The sequence below is a fragment of the Chanodichthys erythropterus genome, chromosome 2 (genome assembly GCF_024489055.1).
Source record: "Chanodichthys erythropterus isolate Z2021 chromosome 2, ASM2448905v1, whole genome shotgun sequence".
Classification (NCBI taxonomy): domain Eukaryota; kingdom Metazoa; phylum Chordata; class Actinopteri; order Cypriniformes; family Xenocyprididae; genus Chanodichthys; species Chanodichthys erythropterus.
In genome coordinates this window covers 31,993,831-32,012,239 of record NC_090222.1, presented here as the reverse complement: position 1 = coordinate 32,012,239, position 18,409 = coordinate 31,993,831, and the positions used below count along the sequence as shown (strand labels likewise).

At 37.6% G+C, this 18,409-nt stretch overlaps 1 protein-coding gene across 1 annotated transcript; it reads left to right on the top strand.

Annotated features, from left to right (window-relative positions):
• Positions 1-10,157: 10,157 nt before the first annotated feature.
• On the top strand, positions 10,158-15,534 carry LOC137027783 (26S proteasome regulatory subunit 6B). The gene is made up of 11 exons (XM_067396275.1): positions 10,158-10,238; positions 11,210-11,308; positions 11,438-11,624; positions 12,272-12,418; positions 12,540-12,649; positions 12,737-12,830; positions 13,053-13,220; positions 14,224-14,300; positions 14,406-14,574; positions 15,062-15,117; positions 15,235-15,534. The coding sequence occupies exons 1-11, from the start codon at positions 10,203-10,205 to the stop codon at positions 15,346-15,348; spliced, it is 1,257 nt and encodes a 418-aa protein (XP_067252376.1). The 5' UTR covers positions 10,158-10,202; the 3' UTR covers positions 15,349-15,534.
• Positions 15,535-18,409: the final 2,875 nt, after the last annotated feature.

Sequence of the window (18,409 nt, the reverse complement as noted above, 5' to 3'; positions counted from 1 at the left end):
CTTCTACACTCAATGATATTTATTGCTTATGTATTTTGTGAATTATTGCTTCTGTTAATGTGTGAACGCAAGGATATATCAACTTCAACTATAGGTTATAGACTTTTAGCCAAATATGAAGAGAAATGACCTGCTAAATGTATGAAATGAGGCAATTTACATTGATTTGTACATAAAATATCAACAGCAGATTTAACAGGCTGCCTATTTAATGTTTGTGTCTTTCTCTCATTTAAATAAATGCATATGAAGTTGCTAACACATGCAGTAAATGTTTACTATGACCGGATGTAGTTATGTTCATGCCATCTGTTATTTCGCCAAAGCGTCTGTATTTCCATCAAGCATATGCGTAATGATCACCAAAAATATGCTAATAATACATAATTCATGTATGAATTAAAGATAATTTAAATTACATTCCCTATAGTCTTTTAAAAAATTATATATTCAGTGGGCACGACGTTACCTAGACTGATGCAAATACCAACAACGTCGACGGTATTTCCCCTGTCAACAATAATAAACGTGACCTCGGGGTCCTTGGTTTGTGGTTTGAATATCTCTCAGCCTTTCCGTTTACCACACGTATTTAGTCACAACAACATTTCTTCCCCACGTTTAGTCTTCATTCAGTTGGTCTCGATCCCAAAACAACGGCTTCTTAGTGGATGAAGTCGCTTCGCTCGCAATCTGTCGGTCACGCCACGTTTATTTCAGGGTCACGGAAATTAACCAGATTGAGCTTCATAAATGTTCGGTACTGAAATTATGATGCACACAAAAAAAATCCGTTTGGACCGGAGCACCACACGTTAAGCCAAAACGTGGTGCGTTTATTGACGATATCTTATGCTTTATAGGGAGGGAAGGATGCTGCGTTTGGGATAGGCGAGGAGGGACTGGGAGGGAGCAGGGATGGGGGGAGGGATATGCAGACTGATGCATTGCAGTAGTGGGATGGATGGAAAGCATGATGTCTGGGAGGTTAACGCGATTTATCTCGAATATTCTTTATTTTAGAGTATATGAAGCTCGGATCCCATCATGTTAATACGAAGCAGCATCTCTGCCTAAATCAACCGGACACAAATTTTACATTATACAACATTATTTTGAATAGCTATAACGGGAAAATGTGTCCATGTTGTTATTTAAAACAGGGCTTTTGAAAAAAATAAGGACACAGGTGAAAAAATACTATACTGTTTTTGAACCATGCTATAGTAAACTGTAGTATACTGTATAAATTAGTATTTACAACACTTTGTTAATGAATGTTACAGCATAGTGTAGTATTAACTATAGTGAACTGATAAACTGTAATAAATACTGTTTTATACAGTATCTCAGAAGTGAATTTTTAAAAAAAAATTATTTTCTTATATCTTTTCATGTGACAACACTGAAGAAACAACACTTTGCTATATTGTAAAGTAGTTAGTGTACAGCTTGTATAACAGTGTAAATTTGCTGTCCCCTCAAAATAACTTAACATACAGCCATTAATGTCTAAACCGCTGACCACAAAACTGAGTACACCCCTAAGTGAAAATCTCCAAATTGGGCCCAATTAGCCATTTTCTCTCCCCGGTGTCATGTGACTTGTTAGTGTTACAAGGTCTCAGGTGTGAATGGGGAGCAGGTGTGTTAAATTTGGTGTTATTGCTCTCAGGCTACGTCCATACGAAGCCGTAGCTTACCCTAAACCGATCTTTTTTTTTCTTGTCTCAAAAAAATATCTGAAACTACTCAAAATGATTGTGGCGACCAGGGCGGGCGAGAGCCGTGAGGGAACGGCGCGAGGCCGGTGGCGCGAGTGTTAATGAGCATCACCTGGGAGGCGCACCAGCCTTGAGTCCCTGGAGGAGGAGGAGCGACTAAAGTGAAGGACGAGAGAGGACCAGGCCTGGACTTTATTTTATGTTTGTGTGGCCGGCAGACGTCCGCGAGGGTCTGCCGGCATTACTTTCGTTTTGTTCTTTGTTTATTTTGGTATTAAACTTTTGTTGAATGTTCGCCGGTTCTCGCCTCCTTATTCCCATATCTACGAACTACGTTACATTGGTGCTGAAACCCGGGAGGAAGGAGGGACATGCTGTCGGAGAGCCCTCGCTGCTGAGGGGGATCGCGGTGCTGCGGAGTTTGGACAGTGCGGGAGTGTGAAAACCGCGAGAGGCTGCCCGAGGCGGTGGTACTGGAGCCTTGTGAACGGTGGGACGGAGACCCGGATGCCATGTTCCTGGGACGAGGTGGGGTGGCTGCCGTCCAGGAGGGAGCGGAGGAGTCGCCGCCGTCCGCCATGAAGGGGAGGAGCAGAGGACGGCGGACTTGCTGCCGGCTGCCCTCAGCCGGAGGAGCCATCGCCGGCCGCCAGGAGGCGGTTGAGGATCGGGCCGTCCACCAAGCGTCCAGTGCCATCGCATGTGGCACCGCGAGGAAAAGCCTCTCGGCAGGCTGAGGACCGAGCGGCAGTGTGTTGCTTCCGTCTCCTTTCTCTCGTCTCGTCTGTCCTTACCCCCAGTTGCTGCGGCCGCCGAGACAGGCCCCGGGGGGGAGTAAGCGCAGTCGCGGGAGTACCCCCCAGGCCTGCGAGGGGCAATGGGGGTATGTGACGAGCAGCCGGCCTCGAGTCTCTTACGGAGGAGCTCAGGAGGCATAAAAGGAGGAGCGACGTCAGTGAAGGACGAGAGAGGACCAGGCCTGGACTTTATTTTATGTTTTATTATGTTTGTGTGGCCGGCAGACATCCACGAGGGTCTGCCGGCATTACTTTCGTTTTGTTCTTTGTTTATTTTATATTAAAGTTACGTTGAATGTTCGCCGGTTCCCGCCTCCTTCTTCCCACATTTACGAACTACGTTACAATGATGTAGTATACATGCCAGACCATTATATGGCGCTGTAATTCTGCCACAGAGATACATTTAAAGCAGCGAACAAGACTTGGAGCATGCGCATAAACCTTGCGCGCCGTATACAAACTATAGTAAAGCTTAGAATTAACGCTTTATTTTGGCTCAGTAGCTTCTGCAGCACAAACACAAAAGCATCTAGAGTCTGCTATTGCTGTTGTTGTTTTGCAGCTTCTGACTAGGGTCGACACGTGGGGTGATGACATCATCATTTCAGAAAATATACGGATAGGCCGTCCACGCGAAAAGGCAAAGACGGTGTTTTCAAATTTATCCACTCTGGGACCCGGTTTCAAAAAATAGCAGTTTCACCTTTCGAAAACGCCAGATCTGTGTGGAAGAAACGCCTATCCGATACAAAATTGTTGCGTATTCACAAAAATGCATCTCTGTGTGGACGGGGCCTCACTTTCTCATACTGGTCACTGGAAGTTCAACATGGCACCTCATGGCAAAGAACTCTCTGAGGATTTGAAAAAAAGAATTGCTGCTCTACATAAAGATGGCATCGGCTATAAGAAGATTGCCAAGACTGTGAAACTGAGCTGCAGCACGGTGGCCAAGACCATACAGCGGTGTAACAGGACAGGTTTGAACATTAATGTCTAAACCGCTGGCCACAAAAGTGAGTGCACCCCTAAGTGAAAATGTCCAAATTGGGCTCAAAGTGTCAATATTTTATGTGGCCACCATTATTTTCCAGCACTGCCTTAACCCTCATGGGCATGGAGTTCACCAGAGCTTCACAGGTTGCCTCTGGAGTCCTCTTCCACTCCTCCATGATGACATTACAGAGCTGGTGGATGTTAGAGACCTTGTGCTCCTCCACCTTCCGTTTGAGGATACCCCACAGATGCTCAATAGGGTTTAGGTACCCTCTGCTTCTTTAGCAAGGCAGTGGTCATCTTTGAAGTGTGTTTGGGGTCATTATCATATTGGAATACTGCCCTGCGGCCCAGTCTCCGAAGGGAGGAGATCATGCTCTGCTTCAGTATGTCACAGTACATGTTGGCATTCATAGTTTCCTCAATGAACTGTAGCTCCCCAGTGCCGGCAGCACTCATGCAGCCCCAGACCATGATACTCCCACCACCATGCTTGACTGTAGGCAAGACACATTTGTCTTTGTACTCCTCACCTGGTTGCCGCCACACACGCTTGACACCATCTGAACCAAATAAGTTTATGTTGGTCTCATCAAACCACAGGACATGGTTCCAGTAATCCATGTCCTTAGTCTGCTTGTCTTCAGGGCTTTCTTTCACTCCTTCAACCTCTGCAGCAATGCTGGCAGCACTCATATGTCTCAAACACAGACTCTGGATATGACGCTGAGCACGTGCACTCAACTTCTTTGGTCGACCATGGCGAGGCCTGTTCTGAGTGGAACCTGTCCTGTTACACCGCTGTATGGTCTTGGCCACCGTGCTGCTGCTCAGTTTCAGGGTCTTGGCAATCTTCTTTCAGCCGATGCCATATTTATGTAGAGCAGCAATTCTTTTTTTCTCAGAGAGTTCTTTGCCATGAGGTGCCATGTTGAACTTCCAGTGACCAGTATGAGAGAGTGAGAGCAATAACACCAAATTTAACACACCTGCTCCCCATTCACACCTGACACCTTGTAACACTAACAAGTCACATGACACCGGGGAGAGAAAATGGCTAATTGGGCCCAATTTGGACATTTTCCCTTAGAAGTGTACTCACTTTTGTGGTCAGCGGTTTAGACATTAATGGCTGTGTGTTGACTTATTTTGAGGGGGCAGCAAATTTACTCAGTTATACAAGCTGTACACTAACTACTTTACATTGTAGCAAAGTGTCGTTTCTTCAGTGTTGTCACATGAAAAGATATTATAAAATATTTACAAAAATATGAGGGGTGTACTCACTTCTGAGAGATACTGTACTTTAGTTTTCACTACACTACTGTAGTGTATTGTAGTATAATAGTTGTAGAAAACACAGTATGGGGTAAAGTCATTTGTTTATATTACCATAGTTGTTAAATGTTACCACAACAAATTAATTCAAGTACTTTACTACAGTATCGTTCAAAAACACTGTAGTATTTACTATAAATTACTATAGTATTTTTTCACCTGGAAAGCACTCTGGAATTATCATATTGATGCATTGCGGGATGGAGTGGACTACAATGCATTCATACATACAACATTGGCACTCTATTTCAAGTCGCCTGAAGGGGATATTCTAAAACGCTAACATGGACAGCGATATTAAAAGACCAAATTCAGTACAGACCATTGGATTCGAGTCATGAAAGATTTGACACAAACGAATGATTAATTCGCGAATCGAACATCATGACTTGTCTTATGAATAATTAGCTATAAGAAGAGCATGTTTATGTTTCTGGAGTTTCAGGGACTGAAATTTTCATATGTTCCTCACAAAGTTATATTATCATTTTCGTTTCGCCAGAATAAATAGGTTTGGAACGAGTTCGAGTAAATCCACAGTAGGCTAATTTTATTTTGAACCGAATTAATTAGTTGTAATACCAGGGTTTGACCTCCAGGGGGAGACACACTTTCATTTAATAAGGTGAGGCACAATTACAGCGAAATGAAATAATGGGAACTGTATCATACTCACGTGCAAAGTATGTACTTTAAATGAAACCTTTATATATATATATATATATATATATAGGTTTTAAATTTTGTAAAATATATAGCCTATATATCTACACTGAATTGCTTTTCCTGGTTAATACTTTAAGTCTGTACAATTCTTTCTGTGAGGAAACCTCTTAATGTCTGCAAAACGCTACGAAACGATTTTGTTCCGCTTTATATTTATTCATTTATTTATTTGGCGAGGTTGACACAACATGGACGATTAAGATGTTAAAAAAATAAATGAATGTGCACTAGAATGTGTGCATTTCAGACCAGATAAAATCAGAAGGATAAATAGAATGTCACGTGTCTGAAGGAACGTGAATTTAAAGGTCCAAGACCTACATTCTATTCTAGATTTTGACATCATAATGGACATTATACATTAGAGAGAATCCTGGTGAAAAGACCTTAATTTAGCATCTGACTGTTGTTATTGCTTGCTTATTGCTCATTCAAGCTAATTTTGTTGTTGCTGTTGAAGAAATCTTCACTCCAGCATTTAAACATGTGGTACAGAGAAAGAAACACTCTCCAGAATCCGGCACTGCTATGCCTAGTAGGCAAACAGATTTTCTGCAGACCTTCTGGACCTTCCGTCTTGCCAGAGACTGGACAAAAGAAGTCATCTTCAGGTGAAAGGCTTCCAGGACATCGAGGTCCCAGACCTCCTATCTATTTAATGGATGTGGTAGAAAGAAACGGCACAGACCCTTCATGTGAGTCTGGCCTGAAATCCAATCCTCACCCTTCCTTACCACCAACACCCAGTCTTGCAAGTCGACCAGTGAGGTTGGACAAACATTCGTCTCTGTCTGAAAGCCCTGTCGCTGTGTCCACAAACATGCCTGTTCTGGAACCAACCCATGCTCCTGCGAAGTCTGTAGCTGGACAAAACAAGTCAGTTGGACATTGCTTTTTGCCAGAGTCTGAAGAAAAGACATCAGTTTCAGGTGTAAGACCTCCAGGGCATCAAGGAGCCTGGTCTCCTAAGCGTTTCATGGAAGTGTCAGTGAAAAACATCATATACCCTTCATGTGAGTCTGACCTGAATGCCAGTGCTGACCCTTACTTATCCCTTCTCACTGATCTTGCGAGTCGACGAGCGAGAGTGGACAAACGTACGTCTACTGAACACCCTGTTCCTGTGTTCACGAACATGCCTGTTTCTGTGAAGGTTTTAGCTGGACAGACGTCCGTTTCAGATGAAAGACCTCCAGGACATCAAGGGCCCAGACTTTGTACAAATTTAATTGAAGTGTTGGAGAGAAACATCGCAGAACCTTCATGCGAGTCTGATCTGCAAGCCGTTGCTCACCTTTCCTTACCACGACTGCCCAGTCTCGCAAGTAGACCAGTGAAGGTGGACAAACGCATATCTCTGTGTGAACGTCCTGTTGCTGTGAACATGTCTGTTCTGGAAATAACCTGTGTGGGTGTGAAGCCTGTTGCTGACCCACAGAAAAGAGGCAGTGTTGTTGTGGCAAGGAATCTCGTGTCTTTTCAGAGTCCATTTCATGATGAGGATGTCAAGATCAAGAGGACTCAGCCACCAAAAAGAATCCATCCTCTGGTCAAAAGATTTTCCTTTGCAGACAAGAAGCCAGACTCTACTGCTTGTACCAGTTTTAAACCCCTGACCCTGTCTTTAAGCTTATAAAGCATCCACACGCAAAGAAAACATGATGAAAAAGATATTAAAAAATGTGCATCTAAAATGTTCTTTGTTGATAAACAGGTGACGGGATGAAATGTACATTAAAAATTCTTAATCATTATTTAAACAGCATTTCACAATTAATTGTATAGCACAAATTGAAGGAAAGTATTACTTTAACAATCATATTTGCAATATGTCAGCCTATTGAAACAACAGACAACAGCCATTAAAAACCTTGGTTAATGGAAATAACATTCTGTATCCAACGACAGTAGATTAAATATTATTCCCACACAACTGGGGGATGAAAAGTGTGATTTATACACACAAATGAAACCAATAGATGAAAAGGCTTCATCTTTGCTCAGATGTTGTTTATATAAATGACTAGTATTGGAATCTTATGTCTGGTAACAATCTGTTTTTGTGGAACTGTTAAATTTTTTCAGGATTCTCTGATTAATGGAAAGTTCAAAAACAACAGCATTTAATTGAAATATAAATCGTTTGAAACATTCTAAATGTTTTACTGTCACTTTTAGTCAACTGAATGCCTCCTTGCTGAATAAAAGTACTATTTTTTTCAAAACAAACAAACAAAAAATCTTACTGATATAGGCCTATATGTGACCCCGACCACAAAACCACTCATAAGTCGCACTGGTATATTTGTAGCAACAGCCAACAATACATGGGTCAAAATTATCGATTTTTCTTTTATGCTAAAAATCATTAGTATATTAAGTAAATATCATGTTCCATGAAGATATTTTGTAAATTTCCTACCGTAAATGTATTTTTTGAGTGGATATGCATTGCCAGAGCTGGGTAGATTACTTATGAATTGTAATCAGTTACTGATTACAAATTACATGACAAGATGTAATTGTAATCATTAATATAATTACACATTTTTGGTAACATAATCTGAGTACTTTTGGATTACATTTACATGATGACACATATTGTAGGATAATCTTGTACTATTTTGACAGATACAGAGAAAATATATTCTATTCACCAACAAGAGCCTCAACAGATTATTTTTAAAGTGCAATGTATGGACAGTTAATACTTCAAAATATTAACACTAATGTACCTGTTAGTGTTTGCTGATAGTAACACTAAATTAAACAAAATCATATCTTATGATTTTAAAACATGTGGTAACACTTTACTTGAAGGGGTGTGCATAAGACTGACATGACACCTTCATAATCTTGACATGACACATGTCATGAATATGAAGGAGGTTTTATGAATGTTTATGACAACTGTCATTAAGTGTTATTCGCTTAATTATGTCATTTTTAATGCAAAGATGACATTGTTTGAGATGTCCGAGTTATGACAACTTGACATAAACCAATACATCATAACCTGTCAGTGTCTTTGTCATGACAATTTACTTGACATTAGCAAAACATCATAACCTGTCATAAACATGACATAGCAGATTGATTATCAAACTTAAGAAAAAAACTACTTGGCTTTATGGGTTAACATTACATTACATTATTTTGGTAACACTTCAGTATAGGGAACACGTATATAAACGATTAACTAACTTTTCCCTCAATAAACTCTTAATTTACTGCTTATTATAGTTAATTGTTAGGTTTAGGTATTGGGTAGGATTAAGAATCTAGAATAAGGTCATGCAGAATAAGGCATTAATATGTGCTTTATAAGTACTAATAAATAGCCAATATTTTAGCCATATGATTGCTAATAGTAATAAGCAACTATTTGAAAGACCCTAAAATAAAGTGTTACTATTATTTTATAACAGTGTCATCTTATTTATGAAATTTGAAATTGTCTATTATCTGAGCTTCTGGTGGAGGAAACTAAAAAAAAAAAAAAAAAAAAAAACATGAAATGAAAAATAGTCATGACGCTGTTATAAAATTATTTGTCAGAGTTTTGTCACTTAATGACATTTTAATGACAAGTTCAATTTGTACCACTGTACTTGAGCTCAAGATACATATTCATGACACTATTATAATGGCCTCATGACAGCCAATGTCAAAACCAACCACATGACAGTTTAATGTAATGTTAACCCATAAAGCTAAATGATGTCAAGTTGTCATGACAAAGACACTGACAGGTTATGATGTGTTGGTTTATGTCAAGTTGTTGTAACAAAGACATCTCAAACAATGTCATTTTTGCATTAAAAATGACATAATTAAGCGAATGACACTTAATGACAGTTGTCATAAACATTCATAAACCCTCCTTCATATTCATGACATGTGTCATGTTATGATTATGAAGGTGTCATGTCAGTCTTATGCACACCCCTTCAAGTAAAGTGTTACCAAACAGGTTTACTTAAAATTAAGTAAATTTAGAAAACAGCAACATTACAAAAAACAAATATTGAAAAACATGAAATTCATAGCAATATCACTGCTACATCAAATATTTAAACTATATTTCATATATTATCATTATTAAATTATTATTATTATTTCATATATATATATATATATATATATATATATATATATATATATATATATATATATATATATATATATATATATATATATATTACTGCCATTGTGTAAATAATTTGTAATCATGTAATTCATAAAAAGTAACTGTAGTCTGATTATGAGTATTTTAAAAAGTAGTTTACTCTAATTACAAGTACTTGATTTTTGGAATCTGATTACATAATCCAGATTACATGTAATCCGTTACTACCCAGCTCTGTGCATTGCTTAGGGCTTCATTTGGACAACTTAAAAGGCGATTATCTCAATATTTAGATTTTTTTGCACCCTCAGATTCCAGATTTTCAAATAGTTGGATCCCACAATTTCAAAAAATGGACCCTTATGACTTGTTTCGTGGTCCAGGGTCACATATATAACGCGTAAGAAATTGGTGGCCTTTAGGACCCTGTGATTATTTACGGAACGTCATATATATTCTGCGACGTGACGTCAGTTGCTGCAAGCAAACATGGAGGACGGCGGAGTGTTGGTTGAGAAACCTCAGGTGAGATGTTATGCTGTGTTTTTAAGCATTTTACAAAGACAGGGTTGGCATATACACCACTATTATCTCTAAAAAGTTCTAGCCTATACAAACAAAACACATATATAGCAAGAACTCGACTTTGAAGCTTAAAATAAACAGTGAAAAGATGCCGATTCATTCAGCTCGCCGCAAATGCTCAGTCATGCCATTCTCTGACATCGGCTAGCGTTAGCATGTGCTCTCAAGTTAATTTACAGAAGATTGGTGCTCATAGCGAACTTGTCAAATTCAGTTATTTATTTTTGTTCATATTTGAGCTATATATAGTTATTTTGAAAAGTTTTCTTCACTCTTTCACATATTATACATCGGCTAAGCTCTAGGTTAGCCATGTAGCATAGCAGTTTATCAGTTGTATTTGTCATTTTATTAACATCTTATGAGAAACATTATATAACGCTTAACAGAACTGTAGTGCATGCAATTTCAATTTTCAATATGTATGAATATATAAATCATATCAGTTTCTTGATACTCGTTATAACAGTTTAAATATGCATTTATTTATGATCTGTTATGCATGTTATGTTAATTATGTATGAAGTTGTGATCTAATTATTTGTAAATTGTTATTAATACAATTAAATCTAAAACATTTTAACTAAAAAGTCAGGTTTAATAAAAATAATTGTTGTTATTGTTATTATTATTATTATCATTGGTGGAAATGGCCGAGATTCACTGCGGGACTATATTTTATATTTTTGAACCACGAAGCAAAAAGCACCACGAAGCACTATTTTTATGTATGAGATTTGCATTGCATGTGGGGGCTAAATGATTGATAAATTATGGAAACCCATTTCCATCCTGATTATTATAAAAAAAAAAAAAAAAACCTTTCTTTTAGATTTAATTTATTTGTATGTTCATAAAATATTGCTTTGCACCTATGTATTTGTGATCTTTTTCTGGATGATGATTTACAGGATGATGTGCCGGCCCTGCTGAATTCAAGGCCCCAGACCGGCTTGTCTTTCTTGGCTCCTGAACCAGAAGATCTGGAGGACCTTTACAGCAGATATAAGGTTTGTGAGTTTTTTTTTTGTGTTACTGACATGCTGCTTGTCTTTCACAATATTGTCCTTTGAATATTGACACCTGCCCACTTGTTGACACATAATCATGTTAATTGGCCCTCATTTCCCACACTGCAGAAGTTGCAGCAGGAGCTGGAGTTTCTGGAGGTGCAGGAGGAATATATTAAAGATGAACAGAAGAATCTGAAGAAGGAGTTCCTTCATGCCCAAGAGGAGGTGAAGAGGATACAGAGCATCCCTCTGGTCATCGGACAGTTCCTGGAAGCAGTCGACCAGAATACTGCCATTGTGGGCTCAACCACAGGTAAGAGGATTGATCTTTATGTAATAGTATTGATTACAATATTATCAGTAGGCTTTAATTAACTCTGTCTTAAATTTTAAAATGGCTTTATTTTAACATGTATAATCATGGAATTTAATATGCGTACCTTAAAATTGAATGCACTGTAAAGGTCCATTTACACCAAGGATGATAATGTAATGATAGATTGTCCATTTTTTATATATATATATATATATATATATAAGAAAATTAGAAAAAGGAAAAAAAAATTTACAACTGTAATGATGACAGCAAAGATAAACGATAACGTTGGAACATAAACATTGATAAGTGAACATAAACAGGAGCTCAACTGAACCTGCTTGAACAAACTCAAACATGCTCCGTAACACATGAGAATGAACCTCATTGGTTCTTGCATGCATCAAGCATAGTATATCATCTGCTAGTGTGGATGCTAATGTAGTTATTGTTATAGTTATCTTTATTTTTATCATTCTTGGTGTGAACAAGCCTTAAATTGCTTTGGATAAAATAATCTGCCAAATGCTTTAGTGTACATAAGAAATGTTATGATATTTGTACATGTTTGTTATTTAAAGCTACACAATTTGGCTTTGTCAGTAATGAGGTAAATTTTTTTAATTATTTTTTTATTTATTCAGGGTCCAATTATTATGTTCGTATTCTGAGCACAATTGACAGAGAGCTGCTGAAGCCCAATGCCTCTGTTGCGCTGCACAAGCACAGCAATGCTCTGGTGGACGTTCTGCCTCCAGAGGCTGACAGCAGCATCATGATGCTCACTTCAGGTATTCTTAAACAGTTCCTTGTTCATACTGTATTTATGATATTCATTTCCCACTTTTAAGTCAGTTGCACCTCCGTTTTAATGTTTTACCTTTAATGCGTTTCCACTCTACCTGATTCTAGATCAGAAGCCAGACGTGATGTACGCAGACATCGGAGGAATGGACATCCAGAAACAGGAAGTGAGAGAGGCCGTGGAGCTCCCTCTCACACATTTTGAGCTCTATAAACAGGTTAGTATGTGCGTTCAAGTGCTTGTGGAAAATAAGTGGGTGTGTAGCAGCTTTGTTTGTCCACTCAGTTTCTGCTTCTGTTCTCAGATTGGTATTGACCCACCCAGAGGAGTACTCATGTATGGACCACCTGGCTGTGGCAAGACTATGTTGGCAAAAGCTGTGGCTCACCACACTACAGGTAGACTCAGTTGTGGTTAGAGGTTGTCAATTGCTGGCTTTCCACAGGCCAAACTGTTCTTGTTGCTTAACCGTTCTGTTGCATGCCTAGCTGGTATGGATATGGTTTAACCTTTCACTGTGGGGACTGTGAAGTTCATTCCTTAACATGGATGGAAATTAATGAGATATGAAGCACATGGTTATTTTACAACTTCAGTAATTGTGTTTTTATGTTCTATAGCGGCCTTTATTCGTGTGGTGGGATCTGAGTTTGTGCAGAAGTATCTCGGTGAGGGTCCACGTATGGTGCGAGATGTCTTTCGACTGGCCAAAGAGAATGCCCCAGCCATCATCTTTATTGATGAGATTGATGCCATTGCTACCAAGCGTTTTGATGCACAGACTGGAGGTATGCGTCCCTCTCAGGTTCTCCAACTTCTGTTATCTTTCAAAGCTTTTGCTTGGATATTTTAGATATGTGATATCTTACATTTTTTATGAATAAAAAACTATTATTCATAATATTATACACTACCATTCAAAAGTTGATTTATTATTTTTTTTTAAGAAATAATTTTATTCAGCATGGATGGATTAAAAGGATAGTTCGCCCAATAAATTCTGTCATCATTTACGCACCCTCAAGTTGTTCCAAACCTGATAAATATATTTTGAAAGATATTTTGAAGAATGTCGGTAACCAAATAGTTGATGGACCCCATTGACGTCCATAATATTTTTATTTTATTATTTTTATTTTTTTTCATACTATGAAAGTCAGTGGGGTCCATCAACCTATATTCTTCAAAATATCTTTTCCAGTTTGGTACAACTTGAGGGTGAGTAAATGATGACAGAATTTTCATTTTTGGGTGAACTATCCCTTTAAATTGATCAAGTGACATTCGTGATGTAATAAATAAATAAATATATATATATTTTTTCAAATAAATGATTTTCTTTTGAGCTTTATTCATGAAAAGTATCCTGAAAAAATATAAAATGGTTTCCACAGCAATATTAAGCAGCACAACAATGGAAATTCAGCTTTGCCAAAATTTGCCATTACAATTAAAATAGAAAAGTTATTTTTAACTATAATAATATTTCACAATATCAGTTTTTACTGTATTTTTGATCAAATAAATGCAGTCTTGGTGACTGACCCCAAACTTTTAAACTGAAGTGTACATATTGCCCAAAAAATATAAATTGTCATAATTCACTCATCAATCATGCTTCATTTCATGACATCCTGAAGAACATATTTAGGGTAAACCTAAACTGTTGTCCTCACAAGTTCTGCACTATATTTCAATTCTGCTAAGATTTGTGTTGTTGTTCACTGAAAATCTGTCCTTTTTTCTTTCTTTCTTTATTTTTTTTTATTTATTTTCCCCCTATGTTTGTAGCTGATAGAGAAGTGCAGAGAATCTTGCTTGAGCTCCTTAATCAAATGGATGGGTTTGACCAGAATGTGAATGTGAAGGTTAGGAAAATTATTCTTTTTTTTTTCGTCATAATTTCTTTTCTTTTTTTTTTTTTTATGACAGTATCAGCTTATTGATATTCTGATTTATTCTTTTATTGACAGGTTATCATGGCCACCAACAGGGCTGACACACTGGACCCAGCCCTTTTGCGCCCAGGTAGACTGGACCGTAAGATTGAGTTTCCTCTGCCTGACCGTCGACAGAAACGTCTGGTGTTCACAACCATTACCAGCAAGATGAACCTCTCCGAAGAGGTTGATCTGGAGGACTGTATCCTCTTGACCCTAAATGAAGTTTTTCACATTAAGAATATGATTACATTTAATTATCTAGAAGAAGAAATGAGGAAAACACAATGCGTGAGAGTAAAAGAAAATATTTCACAAAATACACAAGTTTGGAGTGAGTAAAAAAAAAAGTTTTATTCAGAAAGGATGCGATAAATTAATCAAAAGTAACAGTAAAGAAATATTAGAAAAATGTATTTTGTATTTTGTTAATTTGAATATTCTTTTAAACCTTTTATTCATCACAGTATCCTGAAAAAATGTATCGCAGTTTCCACCAAAATATTAAGCAGCAAAACTGTTTTTAACATTTCAGTAATGATGCTGAAAATTCAACTTTGTATCACAGGATTTTTTTTTTTTTTTTAATATTTCACTTTATTGCCATTTTTTTCTTGTATTAGAAGACTGTTATATGTGACCATCAAGCCCAAATAAATGTTTTATAATTGCCCTTAACCAAAATGCAGATGTTGCAAGGCCAGACAAGATCTCTGGTGCAGATATCAACTCCATTTGCCAGGAGGTGAGTTAGAAGCACTATATATTAATTTAAAAAAAGGTTTATTTGTTTATATTTTAGTTGTGATCTACATTTCTTCATCTCTTTTTTTGACCAATCTTGTTTCTTTTGTGTTTACAGGCTGGCATGCTGGCTGTGCGTGAAAACCGTTACATTGTGCTGGCAAAGGACTTCGAGAAAGCTTACAAGACTGTTATCAAGAAAGACGAGCAGGAACACGAGTTCTACAAGTAGATACTCAACTAGATATCAGCATTAGCTTTTACCCTGTTTGTTTCAGCCTTTATTTGTACGTACAGTGTAATGTTGAGGACATAACACTTGATTTAAACCTTCAGGGTTTACACTGCTTGTACTGGGACTTTGATTTCACAGGATTGTTTCAGATTTACATTATATAAAATATGGATGGAAAACAAACATACACATCTTGTAAGCATTTTATGTATTCTGATTAATGAAGAAAGACCTTCTCAAAAACAGCCATTAAACTTTTTTCCGTAATGACTCTAAATAAACATGTTTTTGATAACAGCCCTAATGGATGCTGGCAGGTAATAGTTTCAGTGTGTTTCAGCACAGAAATTAAACGGGGTTAGGAAGAACTTTCATATTTGACAGCTAGACAAACACTGTCTCAGAAAACTACCAAAGATCGAATGAATATGGGAAGTTTGACTTAGAAGTGGTTCAGCAGAGTTGTGTCTGGTGATGAATCACGATAAAACAAGAGTTGCATGGTGATGCACCAGAGCGGTGTCTTTGAGGATCTGTTGAGAACTATAATAATGAATACGTCTCTACCATAGTGAAGCATGGAGGAAGATGTCATGATGTGGGGAGCCTTTTCAGCTGCTGGTATTGGTGAGCTGCTTCACTTTGAAAAGTCGCTATCTAAAGAGGAACAATCTGACGTTATTTTTCAGCAAGACAATGCTCTTGCCCAAATTGCAAAGGCAACCAAAAAGTCCATCAGGCTCATGTTTTGGCCTGGTCAGAGTCCAGATTTGAACCATATAGTGAATATTTAGTCCCACATTAAACTCAAACTAACTGGGAGGCATTTTTCAACTACTCACTGTGAACAGTTTGAAGCCATTAACATTAAGTGGAACAACACTGACTCTTCTTCCTCTAAAAAGTTGTCTGCACATACTGTCTGAAGTGAAGGTTATTTGATAAGTTATCAGCAATACTTTAACTCGGTTATGATTCCTGAAAAAATCCTGAAACAGCAAAAATCATGTAATACGTATAAATATTGGACCATTGTAGAAATTAATATACCAAACTGCATATAGACTGTGCTGACAGCACTTATTAGACTTACAAATTGTAGTCCATTACTGAATACAAAATTGAAAGTTGTAGTTAGTAACGTAATATAGTACACATTTTAGGTAATATAATCTGATTACTGTTTGATAAAAAAAAGAAAGAATTAGGGTGAATCAATGAATTATGTATAATTTACTGCCATTTTGTGAATATTAAGTAGTCATGTAATCAGCAAAAAAGTAACTAATCTGATTATGAGTATTTTAACACATTATATAATCGAATTAATAATTAGTTAATAATTAATAATTTATTTTTTTACAAATAAATTACCCATTAATGATTATCTATAGTTCAGATTGAAGTAGTAGTTTTCAGGGGGAATAACTGACAACACAATCTTTTATGAACGGTGGGTGGCTGGTGTAAGAGCTATAGTTGAGTAACACCATCAGTTGAGCCACAATTAGAAATAAGCTACAGGGATAAAATCACAATAATACATGATCATCCTGAGGTGACAGCCTTATTGAATTGGCTCAATGTGAGTTAAAGGCTTAGTTTACCCAAAAATGAAAATTACCCCATGATTTACTCACCCTTAAGCCATCCTAGGTGTATGACATTCTTCTTTAAGACAAATATAATCAGAGTTATATTAAATACTGTCCAGGCTAATCCATGCTTTATAATGGGAGTGGATGGTGCCCCAAATTTTAAAGACAGAAAAAACGCACATCCATTATAAAAGAAGTCCACACGGCTCCGGGGAGGTTAATAAAGGCCTTCTGAAGCGAAGCGATGCGTTTGTGTAGGAATAATATCCATATTTCAAACTTTATAAACTGTAATCTCTAACTTCACAGTGTGAGCTCCGATGAGAATATGCTAGTTTCGCGAGAACCAAGTTCTGTACAGCAAAGGAAATCCATGTGAAGAAGCTAATTATTTGAGCTATACTCTACATTTTATTAGTGTTAAAATGTTGATTTCTTGTGAATATTCGGGTTACTGCCTGCAAGTTTTGCCATCGGGATGCTGCGAGCTCTCTACCCTGTTGCGTCTTCTACCACTTTCAGTTGCGCTGTTTGTTTACTGCTTGATATCTGGGTGTGTTGTCTCCCTCTTAGCCTAGTGTTTTTGGTGATGTAACTTGTGGGGTTTGGCTAACGTGATTTTCGCTAGTTGACTGGCATTTACTCCGACAATATAAACATGCCTCGGCCAACAGTTTTTCAGTTTGTTTTGCTGCTGCAGCCTCCTCCATCTCCTGGAGTTCCTGGTCGGTATACTCTGGTTCAAACAAATATGGCTGAGCTACTTTTGTACTTTTAATTTGTGACCGGTGTTTTGTTTTGCTCTCTCCTCTGCACTTCTGTGTTCGTCACCGGAGCTCACACTGCGCATGCGTCCTATGTCACAAGCTGGAACGCCACTCTCTCGTGAATGCGCATACGTCAGCTAGCGGAAGCTAGAGATTAGTTTATAAAGTTTGACATATGGATATTTTTCTTACCCTAACACATTACTTCACTTCAGAAGGCCTTAATTAACCCCCCGGAGCCGTGTGAACTTTTTATAATGGATGAGTGCATTTTTTCTGTTTTTAAAATTTGGGGCACCATCCACTCCCATTATAAAGCATGGATTAGCCTGGACATTATTTAATATAACTCTGATTATATTTGTCTGAAAGAAGAATGTCATATACACCTAGGATGGCTTGAGGGCGAGTAAATCATGGGGTAATTTTCATTTTTTTTGTGAACTATCTCTTTAAGTTCTACTAGTAGGACTCTTTTACATTAATGTACTGTGATTATGGATGAATTGATTTTAGCTATTTGACGAATGTTATATCAAAGTTACAGCACAAAGAAACACGCAGAGGATGTTGTTTTCATCCATAAAATGTTTCAACCCTCACTACGGATAAAAGGAAAGAGTTCCCTAGTCACATTCGCTGACTACAGCACAGCATAGCAACGTGAGCGCGCATCACTTCCTGTGCATGCTG

Bases quoted from the DNA above. Each gene is read 5' to 3' on its own strand.
- LOC137027783 (XM_067396275.1), top strand. From the start codon at position 10,203: ATGGAGGACGGCGGAGTGTTGGTTGAGAAACCTCAG. The intron at 12,650-12,736 runs GTTAGTATGTGC...TTCTGTTCTCAG, and splicing joins ATTTTGAGCTCTATAAACAG to ATTGGTATTGACCCACCCAG. The intron at 14,575-15,061 runs GTATCCTCTTGA...ACCAAAATGCAG, and splicing joins AGAGGTTGATCTGGAGGACT to ATGTTGCAAGGCCAGACAAG.